At 39.4% G+C, this 14681-nt stretch overlaps 1 protein-coding gene across 1 annotated transcript in view; it reads left to right on the top strand.

Annotated features, from left to right (window-relative positions):
• Nucleotides 1–14681, top strand: part of SKOR2 (SKI family transcriptional corepressor 2) — a 40140-nt gene that overhangs the window by 5253 nt on the left and 20206 nt on the right. The window contains exons 4-5 of the mRNA XM_045065774.1: nucleotides 11335–11400; nucleotides 11781–11879. Coding sequence (XP_044921709.1) covers nucleotides 11335–11400; nucleotides 11781–11879 — 165 coding nt within the window. The remainder of the gene's footprint in view (nucleotides 1–11334; nucleotides 11401–11780; nucleotides 11880–14681) is intronic.

The raw sequence follows: 14681 nt of genomic DNA, 5'->3' as shown, positions 1-14681 counted from the left end.
GTCCACATAAAATACATGGTGTTGCCTTGTTGTGCATGCTGGTTTTACCTGTTCGTTAGCACATTTTTGGTGTTTTTTTTTTTAATTATTATTATCACTTCAATACATTAAAGCTTGCACCCTTTGAAAATTCATAAAATTACCTTTCACAAATTTTCTCTAAAGTATCTAATACGATACCGTCGTTGAATGTGGATTTTTTTCTGTTGCAATCTGAGGGGTACAATGTAAAGTCACAAAGGCAATGACATTTGCCCAGAAACTACCCCCTTCCTCGTGTGATGGTTCACAAAATTGAGGTCTGAAATGAAAAGGATTGCTACCAAGGAATTTCTAATGGGTTTGCACATACCCACAAGAAAAGGTTTCTAATTCTGTTCAATTGATTCTGTAATATCTAGCCATTTCCCAGACATTTCTGGGTAGTCAACTGCTTTTGTTTGTTTGATATGTGTAGAAATTAATAGCCACTGGAAACAACACATTCATGAATATGAAAAAACAATTTTAGCAACATTCCTCAGCCCCAGATCAAATGCTATTTAGCGGCTCTGTATAGCTAAAAATAGATTTAAAAGTAGCCCAATTTCTCCCATGCCTGGAAACCGCAGATGGAAGTCTATATGTACTCTGGTGAATGCAAATTAACTCGGGCCGTTTCACCAGCAGAAGTGAAGGGAGGCCTGTGCTGGGTCTGTGCTGGACTAGCAGGGAGCACTTAGATAATTCTCCTACCCCTCTACCCAAATCCACCAAGCTCAGAGTTAAAAAGCTGTATCACATCCTGGTGGCACCATCAGTAACTTAATCTTCGAGAGAGGATTTTATTTGGTTTTGTTTCATTTTACATATGACCTCGTTTTGCAAGGAGGCCCCATGAAGCTCGAAGTCTGATAAAGTAAGAAAACAACTTTCATGTAGCTGTGACTGTATTGTTTAATCGTGTAATCCATTCAAAGGCAGGACGTGGACCCCACTTCTGTTTTACTAATCTTAAGACAGGTTTTAATTTAGTGGTGCTTGTTAAAATTAGTACTCCGTAATTTGCATGCATTAATTTTAGGGTTGAATTCAGAAGTTTTTATTTCGGAGTTGGCTGTTGATGATATTAAAGCTCAAATTACAGTGTACATGCGTTTTGTACAAAATAACACATTTAAAGAATAATTCGCATCAGACCTTACACTCCATTTAGCTAAATCATAAATCCTCATAAGTCTGCTTGTGCTAAGCTATTACTCTATTTGGGTGCAAATTTTGGAGGAAATAAAAATAAAAAATTTTGTAAAATAGTCTATAAAAGATGTGAAATGTGCATAGCTTTTCAAGAGGTAACACTGATTTGAACAAAACTATAAGATAGTTTGACGTTTACATTGCTACATTTAAAGCACTTTCGGGGCACCTGGGTGGCTCAGTGGGTTAAGCCGCTGCCTTCGGCTCGGGTCATGATCTCAGGGTCCTGGGATCGAGTCCCACATCGGGCTCTCTGCTCAGCGGGGAGCCTGCTTCCTCCTCTCTCTCTCTGCCTGCCTCTCTGCCTACTTGTGATCTCTCTCTGTCAAATAAATAAATAAAATCTTTAAAAAAATAAAAAATAAAAAAAAATAAAGCACTTTCAATAGATTGAATGAGAAAATCCAAATTCCACAAACTGAAATAATTTCACCTTAGGAACTTTAATTTCCTGCATCACACTTAACAGCTAGTATTTATATTTTTTATAAAATTTTCAAAAACTAACATTTTAACAAATGTGCATACCCATCAGAAATCTTAAGGTATCAGAACACACTGATTCCTTCACACAGTTATGTTCTCTTCATGTATATTAATAGTCCATGTAGATCTGTTAGAAACTGAATTTCTCCATCTTCCTTTGATTTGGATGGCTGGGCTGGTTCCATCTGAAAACACGTTCTTCCTATCCTTGGAAGTGGTTTGGTTCCCCCACGCTTAGTAAGTTCAGTAAAGCCTGAAAAGCCATGAGAACTCCAAGAATGGAAGACAGCATGGATAGAAACCACGGAATCCACTGTTGTTGGATATTGAGACAGAAATACAAATGCCAAAAGGAAGTAAGGAAAAGTATAGTCAGGATCAGTGTTCACATAAAAATTCCACAGTGCCTAGAGCTTAGTGTAGTACAGTCAATCGTTATGTTGGTAGTAATACCTAGTCATACTATTGATATATTACTAGTCCCTTCCTCGCAATAATTAATTTGATAGAGATTCCCGGAGAAACTTGCTCCACATTGATTTTCCATATTACAATTTTATTCTCACATTATTCAGAAGAATAGGTAGGTAGTAGGTTAAGTTATATGATTATTCTGTATTGAATGGGAGTAGGTAGGACATGGAAAGGATGGCAGAGATTATTGAAATGAACAAATGTTCATTTTGTTAAATTTATCTTGGAATCTTGGGTCACAAGAATTTCATCCTTATGGTTCTTTTGCTGAGCATATGGAGATAATGTTTTAAACACCAAAAATGTTCAGGACTTTGGGTCGTTGTGGGACTTCAGCTCTCCTGTCTGACAGGGACGATTAGCTCATGGTCTTTGTATTGAAATGCGTATTTGAGAAATATCCCAGAGTGGGCACCCGCTTGACCTAGGTTTTGGTATTAATATATTTACTTGTGGTCAGACTCCAAGAAATCATTTGTTTAACAAAGCATCAAAAATCCAGAAGAGCCAATGAAATTATGAAGGCCTGTGATTAGCTGCTTTGGAGCGGTAGGAGTAGAATGCTTTATCCAGAACACCCTGCCTGTGAATGGAGGTGTATTTCTTCCCATGTGACAACTGTTAACTTCCACATCTACGTGATCGCATTCGTTAATTTATTTACTCAATGACTCCAAAAATAGTTCCAAATGCCTACCCTGTGCGAGATACTTTGCTAGGCACTGGGAATTCAGAGATAGAATCTATACTATTCTGTGCCCTCCGGTTGCTTCCAATCAAGAGAGGAAGAAAGATAAGCTGTAATGCTGTATGAGCACTATAATAATGGTCTGCAAAACATATGGTCAGATAAGGTTTATGGAAGCATGTGTTCCTTTAGTCAGTGTTTAATCCAATCATTATTATTGGAAAATATCAGTATTTTATGTCAGCACACATGCAGTATAACGTAGAAGAATAAAGTGTCTTTTCAAACCACCTAATAAGTCAGGATGCAGTTTTTGATTTTGATATGAATTTTTTACTCCCGTGGCCATGATAAATGCAGTTTATCAAGAAATTTCTATGTCCTTTCTCAAAACACGTAAGGATATAGACATATCTTTAAAGTATAGATACTTCAATTGTTTCCCAATACAAATTCAGTTTAGCAACAATACTTATTTCCAGTTTATTTTCTTTTTTAACTCATCATTTTAATTAAATTTAGTTTTCCTTCAATCTTTCAGCCTCATTAGTAAGTGTTACTTTTCAGGAATCTAAAGGATGGTATTTTTTTTTTAAGGTTTTATTTATTTATTTGACAGACAGAGATCACAAGTAGGCAGAGAGGCAAGCGGAGAGAGAGGGGGAAGTAGGCTTTCCAGTGAGCAGAGAGCCCAATGCGGGGCTCAATTCCAAGACCCTGGGATCATGGCCTGAGCAGAAGGCTGAGGCTTTAACCCACTGAGCCTCCCAGGTGCCCCTAAAGGATGGTATCTTTAAATGATTTTTTAAGAACCTCCTGCTAATAATCATGACCCTTACACATGGGATATTCTATCCCTTACACAGTGGATATTCTATTTCTATATAATTAGAAGGACCAACATGAAGTTTTTAAGCAGCCAAAACTCCTCAGTAGACTATAGAACTTTTATCCATAGGTCCTTTAAAATTAGACCCATGGCTTAAAACCAAGTAATATAGGTTAGGGGGGTTGGTAGTTTGGTCAAAATATTACCTATGAAAAATATAAATGACAGCATTTTGCTTGCAATCCCAAAGTAAGGTTTTGCATATCCGTTTTGAATAACTTTAGTGAAGTTAAGTGATTTGAAATTGAATGCAGTGGGGTAAGCTGGTGAGACAGCTCAAAGCTACGGCAGGTCAAGGAAATCATGGAAGTGGAGTCATCCCCGATTTCAATACATTTCATTGTAGAAACGCCAGCACCATTGGACTTGAGCGTGGCTGCATCTTGTTATATGTATAGAAGTTTTAAAATCAATTTGATTTTCGCTGGTATGATTCTCTAGTGTACTTAATATGCTATGGACGGATTTCTGAGGATAGTAAGAAGCAGTTACACTTCTCATGAATATATAGCGAATGAGGCACTCTGATTTATTATTCCATTCAATCTTAGAACATGCTTATGATTAAAAAAAAAAAGGAAAAGAAGAAGAAAAATTCTAAGGAGTACAACTGGTGGATCTCAGTTTTAATTCTCTCACTAGGTGACTTTAGGTAAATACTTTAACGGCTTTGTGCCTCTGTTTATTCACCTGTAAAATTCGATGAAACCTCCCACCTCTGAATTACTACAGACATTTTAATGAACAATGAATTTTGAAGTTTTTCAATGTTCGTATTCAAAATTAAATTATCCCCATGTTTCAGAAATCAGTTTCCTTTTATTTATTTTTTAAAAATCTCCCTCTTCCTCATGATTTTTTAAAAATTTATGTGACATGTAAGGAGATAGAGGACAGTGAAAAAAATTCTCCAGACCCCCCCAAAAAAACAAAAAACAAAAAACATGTATTAAAAGCACAGGTTTTGAAATTCCAGAAAATTCTAAGTAAATCCAAGGTGCACTAATTCAAGAAGAGATGTGTATACAAACTTGCAATAAATTTTTATTGTGAATTTTAAAGTTGTAATTCTTAGTTTGCTATCGTTTCCCTGGCATTAACCTTGTTCTTACTCCTGTTTTTCGCAAATGGAGTTAATATTTAGTTCATACTGTAGCATACCTTCTCCCGTAGTATTGATTTTCTATTCTCTTCTGTTCTCTGACCTCAATGAAGTGCCAAACATCACAGGGAAGAATTTAATGTAGAATTTTTTTTTAAGATCTTATTTATTCATTTATTTATTTGTTAGAGAGAGCACAAGCAGGCAGAGAGGCGGGCAGAGGCAGAGGGAGAAGCAGGCTCCCCGTTGAGCAAGGAGCCCGATGTGGGACTCCATCCCAGGACCCTGGGATCATGACCTGAGCTGAAGACAGTGGCTTAACAAACTGAGCCACCCAGGCATCCCTAATGTAGAATTTAACACCAAGAAATAAGCAGAAGTCTGTGTCCTATTGATAGAGGAGAAAATTTTTTAACCTCGTTTTCTGTGTCATTGATTTTTTTAATGCCATAATGCAAGTTTTCTTAAAAACTTCTCAAAACTGTATGTTGCGTGGCATTTTGGTGATCGTTAAATGCACCAGTTAGGCTAACTGCAGTTGAACTTCGACCCCATCTGCATTGTACCTCTAAGATCGGGTTGTTGGAGAAAGAGGAAATTGAAATTAAACCCATTTCTAAAATTAAGTTTAATGATTAGAAAGTAGTGTTTATTTGGGAGTTAAACCTGTATAAAGGCAGTTCCATTGCATAGAAGGCCAGGCCCTGGGCTGAGGCTCTTGGGAAGCGGAGAGCAGAGCCTCCTGCCCAGCCCGCAGGGTGTGACTTCGCTGGTGCAAACCATAGTCTCTGCAACCGCAGCTGGTCTTCCAGGCTCCTCGCTGGCCAGAGTACCTAGGGCAGCACAGGACACCCCGCACACTGCCCCCACCCAGCCCCCGGCCAGCTCCAGAAACATCTGGATGTTTGACTGAAATCTCCACTCTTCATCCAAATGTTAGGGAGCACACGTGTCTTAGGTAGAGGCTTAGCCCCAAAACAAAATAGTTTCCTTGGCTCAATTTATTCTTCAGTATACAATTGAATGACACCATTTTTCCCACTGGGAGCATTTTCTCCAAATGTTTTCCACCAAGTGTTGTCAACAATGTCCAGTCCAGTCAGGGTCCCTAAGGAACATAAAAGCCCTTTTAGTGCTAAGCAGCTTGCTAGCCCCTGGGCAGTGGCCTGGGGCACTGCCTCTGAATGCTAGTTTCAGGCTCCAGGGAGTAGAACCCCCAGGGGAGGAAGGAAAGGAGAAAGAAGGTATTTCCATAGAAGGAATGGGTGGATGTCAATGTTTTAACCCTTCATCCAGACGTCAGGCATTACATATTGTACCCTGCATAATTAGCAAACCCTATACACATGCAGGGTGCAGTATTGGAATGATCTTGTTTATTGAATTCAAGTTTAGTCTGAGAAGAGCAATTTATCAATTGAATCAGCTTTTTGCCCTGTCCCATGACCACCAACTGAACAGGTCATCTGACCTACTCGTTTGACTCTTAAAATTAAATAAGCTCTGAAAACATAAGGTATTTTTGCCCTTGGAGGTCACGGCACACATAAACATTAATATTTTCATGTTTTGGTTAAAATTCAGTGTTATGAATTTAGCTCCGAAAGGAATTTTCAAAATGTCAGAAAGGAACAAAAAGACAAACATCACAGACGTTCTCAGTGAACTGAAAATATCGAGTGTGCCTTCAGCTCCGGATCAGAATGTGCTTTGTGATTCATAGGGATGAGTTCCTGCTTTAAAACCCCTTATGGCAATTGAGGATTGAAAATAGCATTGCTTTGTATTTCTTTCGCAAACCAGATTGAATTAAATTAAGAGCAAACAGTATTTGTGCTCCTCCCTAAGGTAGAGGTGATAGGGTTACCTACTAGGCAAGATCCTTCTGCCCTCAGAAAGCAGATTTTCTAGCCCGGGAGGACTAGGCTTGCCAAGTTGAAACCCCACAACATCAGGTGGTTGAATGAAGACTGTAAGCATTTGGAATGTCAGCAGGGAGAGGACTGGATCAACAACACTTGCAGAAGTTGGGAAAGGCTTTATGGAAGTGCAGGAACCTGGGTGGCATTCTCGTTATGGACGGGGCACCTTGGGAAGGACAAAAACATAAGTCAGAGCCAGTGGATATGAGGACTGAAGGCCCAACTAGAGGAAAGGGTTTGTGCTTGCTGGTAGAGAAAGGCGACTTGGCTCAGCTTGACGGAACAGGGTTGTTGGAGAACCTGGATGCACCGGGGGAGGAATTTCGAGTGGATTATGCGATGTAGACCCTGGGAAACCATTGCATGGTTCTTGAGCAGAGGTGTGCCATGATATTTAAGAGAAAGTAATTACCCTCGCGCCTTGAAAGGTGGTGCTAAAGAATCTGTTGCCTGTTTTGGATTGTTCCTATCCCCACCCCACCTTGGGTATTCCATTTTCGTCCAATTCATTGGCTTTTCACTGCTCATGTCTGCTTTGGTGTGGCATATTCTCACATCCACCCTTCTGGCACTTCTAGTTTTCGTTTCTTTCTTTCTTTCTTTCTTTCTTTTTTTTTTTTTTAAGATTTTATTTATTTATTTGAGAGAGAGAGAGAGATCACAAGTAGACAGAGTCAGGCAGAGAGAGGGGGGAAGCAGGCTTCCTGCCGAGCAGAGAGCCTGATGCGGGGCTCAATCCCAGGACCCTGAGATCATGACCTGAGCCAAAGGCAGCGGCTTAACCCACTGAGCCACCCAGGCGCCCCGTACTTCTAGTTTCTGATGGTTTTGTGAGGGGAGAACCAAGGTGGGGTAGAAATTTCACCTGGAATGTGGGACCACCTGGTGCTGAGGATCCTGGAGAGACCACAGGAGCAGGAACCCTGTGGTCTCAGGCTCTGTGGCCTCCAGAGCACTCGGGAGGGGTGTGGTTTTCCCCAATGCCACACTGTGCTGCTCCTGTGTTCAGGGCAGGCAGGATTCATGAGAAGTGGTGAAGGTCACGGCCAACTGGCTCCATGAACGTGTGCTTTTAGAGTCCTGGTGTAGACATGTCCCCGAGCAACAGCTTCCAGTCACGTCAGTCCAATGGATCCATTTTATGCCCTTATCATCCATTACTCCCCAACTTTAAGCCACCCTACTCTTTTCTTTGACAGTCTGACTTAAGATATATTTAAGCCTGGCCTCTAAGAAGGATGTTCCTTCCATTTTATAATTTTCCCTCTTACAACTCTATACAATTAAGATATCTCCCTGCCTTTTTGTAACTTTTTTTCCCCATAAGGAGAAATAGAGTGAGAAAGAAAGTAAGCTTTTTAATTTCTCGATAGTCTTCAAACACATTCATTAATTTTGTAAAAGTAAAATGCATTTAACCTAATGGAATATTTATAAAAATTGGAAGCTCATTGTCAAGTAAATCTCATTTATTTAATCTAGTATTAGGCTGCCTTTTTTTTTTTTTTTTAAACCAGATGGAAAACATTAGCAGTAATAGTGAACAAACATATCCAGGCTCCCAGAGGTCATTTTTAACCACCATTAACAATCTGGTTTCACAGATTAGTAATATACAAAAGGCAACGGTCCAGTAAAAGATACAGAAAAGCATCTGTGCTCCTTATTTACCTAACATTTAACCATTTAAAAAAACCCTTTATAAGTGAGACATTTGAATCTTCCAGGTTCCAAATTGGCAGGTTTTACTGAGAAGTTGCCATAAAGTATCTATTTGAGATAAGACACTGCTGTAAATTATTAATAAAAGCTCCACAAAGCCGATGAAGAGAAAAAACTTAATATTATCTGTAGATTTGCTTGTGGTTCAAAGTAGTTCCCATGCACTAGCCATGTGTTTAATGGTTTCACACCTATGTCAACCTCTTCACTGTGAAGTAGAAAAGAAACACATGTTTATGTTTCATCGTTCAAATTTTAAATTTAATTATCCAACTGAAACGTAACACAAGTTAAACAGTGCACAAAATACACCAATGAATCAAGAAGGTCTATAAATGTGATTAGGACATGGCTTCCAGAGTTGCCTATTCAGAAATGGACGGTCTCATTTAATGTCCTTTCGAGTGGATTTCGGTGGAAGGGTGGTAAACTTTCCCTCTGCCCGGCAGATGGTTGCAGACATAGATGCATGCTTGTTTCTTCTCTTGCTCAGACTCAACATTGTATGTGAGTATGAAACAGCTATGCATCTAAGTGATTGGCTGAGCCCACAGTAAACAGAAGTAAAACTGCCCATAATATGCATTTATTTTCATCTCAAAATGCCATTATTCTTGGTTTATGTATTCATGATTTATTATCAAACTTCATGTTACTCTTCTTTCAGTTCATAGTATTTTCTAGGAATAAGAGTGAAGTGTATATTTTAAATGCTTCAAAGATATTTTCATTATTCTACATGGAGACGAAAGCCAAGATTTGAATGCTCAAAACCTATAGAAAGAGATCATGTCCAAGACGAAAGTGAGAATGAGGTTTACAGATATGATCTAGATAGTAGAGAAAAGGCCTGTCATTACGGAACTGAGGGATACCTAAGATATTATTGTCATAATGATGGGAAGAAAGGGGGAAGCATCTTTTTATCACTATGCACATATGCAGGAGTATTTGCATATATGTATGTTCACATATATGTATACACACACACACACATATATGTATTCACTCATTCCTGCAAATGCTTACTCCCAGAGGTTGTCAGGTAGAATGAAGAATCCCCATTTATAATATCACATTAAAAATTTTCTTGACTGTCCTTGATTGTGTAGGCCACTGCTTTGTGCAGAAATTCCATTTCCCTCTTTGTAGGAATTTTTACCTTGATAGTGAAGTCTCTCAGTATTCCTCCCAGTACCTAGGGCCATTATATTCTATTTCTTGCTGAGGAAGGGAAATGAATGAATGGTGAGGAGAGAATTGAAATGATGCATTCTGGCCTATACTATAATTTAGAATATATGACCTCATGGGGTTCCTTTCGGTAACAACTGAAAAAACTTTATTGAGTACCTATGATGTGTTCAGCATTCTGCTAAGCACTGGCCATGCAGGAAACACAGAGTCCCTGTCCTCAGGTAGCGCACAGCCTGGGGTGTGTGGAAAGTGAATAAGCAGACAGCACCATGGCACAAAGGAAGGAGCTAACCCAGGGGGTCCAGGAAGGGGGAATCCATGAAACCCAAGAGCACCTTGGTCTGTCCTCTTGCACATGAAAATGGCAAGCTTAATTATATTCGTGGGTTTTTGCAGATAGCAGGTTGTAGTTGGAAAAACAAATTCTGGTTACCTAAATGATCAGATACCTTTAGTTTATTTATGTCTTCTAGGTTACATTTGACTCAATGTATGACTGTACATAAAGCCATTTTCTTAGCATGCCGTCATTCTAGTTAGCACGAGAACAAAATAGAGAAGAACAGCACCAGGCCTTTATCCACAGTCTAGTTTTCATTGGTTGAAGACCAAGTCCTTCCGAAACTATCATCCAGGATGTGACTATTACAAAATAGCAACTTATTTCAAATACACCTCTGTTTTAGGCTAATTAAAAAAAAAAACTATCAATTTTTAGGAAAACTCCAGGCTTATACATTCTCTCCTAAGGAGAACAAAAGCCTTGTCCTGTTTCTTTCTCACTGCCCCCAAGTTGTGATGACCCAGGAAGGCAAGAGATTTCTGCTTCCACAGCCTTGACGGTCTGCAGTTGCTGCTAGGGGCCCTCACGTCTGGAAGGAGAGGGACTCTGATCGGAATTCTTCTGGAGACAGATCTGTTAACAGTTCAATCTCCTCTTTTGTCCATGGAGCAAGCACCTGCATTGTAGAGGGTGGAGAGCAGTGAGGGAGGGGGCTCCCACTTCAGGCTAGGCAGACTGCGTTCCCTCTCCCCCACGCCCGCAGCTCACACCGTACTTCAGGGGAATCACACACTGAGTAAATGAGGACAGCGTTTGGTTCTGAGAACTCCTGCTTTCAAGTTCTATTAACCGAGCTCCTTCGTAGATATTAAAAGAAAACAAGGGGTGCGTGGGTGGCTCAGTGGGTTAAAGCTTCTGCCTTTGGCTCGGGTCATGATCCCAGGGTCCTGGGATCGAGCCCCATGTCGGGCTCTCTGCTCTGCAGGGAGCCTGCTTCCTCCTCTCTCTCTCTCTGCCTGCCCCTCTGCCTACTTGTGATCTTTGTCTGTCAAATAAATAAAATCTTAAAAAAAAAGGGGGGGGGCACCTGTGTGGCTCAGTCGGTGGAGTGTCCAACTCCCGGTTTTGGCTCAGGTCGGGCTCTCGGGGTTGTGAGATCGAGCCTGGCGTGCAGCTCAGCGCTCAGCGTAGAATCTGCTTGGGTTTCTCTCCCTCCCCCTCATGCTCTCCCTAAAATAAATAAATAAAATATTTTTTAAAAAAAGAAAATGAAAAAGAAAACTTCCAGAAAATAGATTGCACAAAACCAATATTTTTTTCTTCTTTTTTTAAAAGGTGAACACACGCAAGAGACAAATTCACCTCATTCGCTCAAGAAGGATGTTGAAAATATGGGGAAAGGTAAGGAAGAGTTTTAATTCTGTAGAACTTCTCTTAGCTTCAAAAGACCATGGAGATAATAGGAGGATATTTTCGTTCTACACCATACTTTAAGCTTGACAAGCAACATATGAATAATATATGGACCATTGGGTGGATATAATTGAGATTAATGCATACATATCAATCAATACATGACACTGTAATATAATACTTTAAAATAATATATTACATTGATTTATATTCATGGATTTCTGCACAAAATCTATCCTATGTCTATGCAACACTTTTTAAACTGGTAAAATATTTCGTCTTATAATAATAAATTGCCATATATAACAGTTCTCTGGAGAGTTATTTGTAAAGATTAGTAAAATGACTCTTCTGTTTTTCTTTATTAGAAGAACTTCAGAAGGTTTTATTTGAACAAATAGATTTACGGAGACGACTAGAACAAGAATTCCAAGTGTTAAAAGGAAATACGTCTTTCCCAGTATTCAGTAAGAAATCACTTTTATTTTATTACATTATGATATGTGATGACTTTTCTATTATTAGGCTTAAAAATTGTCTCTTAAGTATGAGGTGCTTGTGTAAAATGCCATGGCACCTTCCCGTGGCCTCTGTCTAAATGTTCAGAAATTTTAGTGTTATATATGCTTTGATTCGGCTCACCAAAAAAATTTCTTATGAGAACATTTTGGTATTTATTGTATCGATATATGTGTATCTGTGTGTATGTATTATATGTATTTAAAATATGTAGGCAAATATATCATTAAATACGTAGATGTATTTAAATACTCTGATATTTTTAGATTATATATCTATATATAGATAGGATTTTGTGTTTATATATAAACAAAAGAATTACTCAGGTATTTTTATTCTCCAAGGTAGAAAAAACAAAGGAACAATTAATTTTTATTCTTGGATATAGCTGGAGAGATTCCTGGTGCTTGAAATGTGTATAAAGATGAAGATTTAAAATGTAACAATTCAGTACACATGTATTTCTTTTATTAACTGAGATTAGTATAATTTAGCAGTTTTGGATTCTCCATATTTAATGTTAAAATTCCATTCCAAATTTGGTGGCAGATACGGTAGCATAAAAACAGTTGGTTCTATTCCCAGAGTCCTAGAATTTAGTGCTAGGTGTCCACATTTCTAAAATTCACCAACCTTGGGCTGGGTCACATTTGGACAAAGATGTCACAGTGGTGTATTTTGAAACTTTTTGGAGTGTCCTGTTCTGTTTGGTCCTGTTCTTTTTCTTCACTCCAGAGAAAGGATAGTGGGAAAGAAATCAGTATGTAAACCTATGCTTTGAATTCTATAAATTTAATATTAATTTTTTCTGGGACCCATTTAAAAAATGTTATGGATCTGGGAACCACAAAACTCACATTGGCAATTCCTGTGTGAGGGCCACAGACCAGCATCTGGGAGATTTTTCAGTGCTTGTGACAATTTTAATAATAGAAGCATGGAGGTCTGCGTTCACCAGGGCTTCTCCAATGTCAGCACAACTCAAAGAGGTGCCTTCTCGGGTGGAGGCTTTGAAGAGGACTGGGTTCCTGGCACATCTCAAACTGAGTTCCACTGAACACTTAGCAGGGATGGAAACAGGATGCTTTGATGGAAGAGTGCTCTGACCACAAGGAACAGTGGGGTCTGCCAAATTTGTGATCTCTCGGTACCCACAGGGGAGGCTCGGCGTTCACAGAGCTTCAGACTTTGGAATTTCAAGACTGCCTGCTGAGGCCTCCAGTAAGATGGAAGTGTAGAGAATGGCCTGTAGCTTGTAATAGTGTGTTAGTGTGTAATAGTGTAATAGTGTGACATTGTGGCTTCGAGAAAAAGAGAAAGAAACATTTAGAAAATATCTCTGAAATCTTACAAACCAAAGGATCCATGATTCTCTCATTTCTAAAACAGTATTTTAACACTCAGTTCTTTGCAGTAATGAGCAGACACTGAATTATTTGTTTCCTATAAGCTGATGTTTACCTCATTGTTGAATTTGCAAGTCCTTTGTTTAAGTCCAGCAGAGTGGGCCAAAGTTCCAATGAACCACTAAAATACCCACCTAACTTCCCATAATGTCAGCGTATCCATAATTTATCCCCTTGATAAAACCTAATTAATCATTTCAAGGAATTAAGTAATTTACAAGGATTGGTACATTTTACTTCTTAATTGTCCTACCATACCGTAGGTATAAGTTTCTGTTAAAATATCATGGCACAACAGGCCCATTTTGATTCAGACCTTTCATTCATCCTTTTGCATTAAAGCTAATCTTCTGTGATTACCACATACATGATACACTTTAATTAAAGAACAACAACAAAATTTTCCTGTTTTTTTATCTGCAGCATACTCCACTGACCAAGGAAGTGGCATGTGTGTGCCTAAGTTTGAATAATGCGTGGTTTAGACATACCACAAAGAGGCAGTTAATTTCACACCAATGAAAATAGCAAATGTGCATTACATGCTTGTTAACTAAACGTGAGAGGCCATGAGGCAGGCAGACAGACTGAGATCTGCTCAGATGGAGAGGGGAAAACGGAACTTTGTGAAGCCACATCAGAGGGAAGCATAGAGGAATCCTGGCCAGAGTTTCGCACAGCCATTTACTAGGAAGGGAACTCTCAGTCATGACACGTAAAGCGTGAAGCGTGGTTTAGTTAGAACCCTGAGGACCTCGGCTAAGTTATCACATGGGAGGATTAGGACCCCAGACCTGAGTTTGCTCTGGGGCTCTGCCACTTCCTGGTTTTGGGACCTTGGAAACCGTCAAATGGGCCAGATAATTCCTATCTCGTTAGAGGGCACAAGGGGTAAATGAGAGGAACTGTGCAGAGCCCAGCCGGAGAGATGTGCTTGGTACTGTCAGCTAGGATGGTGGTGGTAAGGATGTAGAGGAGGTTATTAGCACTGAGCTCTAAAAAAGCATTTCTAAAATACGTTCAAATTTCTGAATTTTTCTTAGCCTTCTTGTTGTCGTTCTTAGAGCTAATAAGGACCACGAGAATGAATTGTAGGCTTGGAGACAGTAAAGGTAAACATCAGAAGGATGGAGGAAGAGAAAGATGAGGAAGAGGGTTGGGGGGAGGAGGAAGGCGGGAGGAGGAAGAGGAGGAGAAAGCAAGTCTCCATACTTGGGAGCAGAAGTTTGGAGGAGAAAGAACAAGCAAGTGTCTCTCCTCGCTGTATATCTGGAAGTCATTCTTGCCACCAAAATCATTGAGTCCCCCTTCCCTAACAACTATGTCACTTCTTCCTCCCTTCTG

Source organism: Mustela putorius, unplaced genomic scaffold, assembly GCF_011764305.1.
Source record: "Mustela putorius furo isolate JIRA1106 unplaced genomic scaffold, ASM1176430v1.1 tig00003858_pilon_pilon_pilon, whole genome shotgun sequence".
Classification (NCBI taxonomy): domain Eukaryota; kingdom Metazoa; phylum Chordata; class Mammalia; order Carnivora; family Mustelidae; genus Mustela; species Mustela putorius.
Note: the sequence above shows the minus strand (reverse complement) of the source record. Positions and strands in the feature narration are given on the sequence as shown.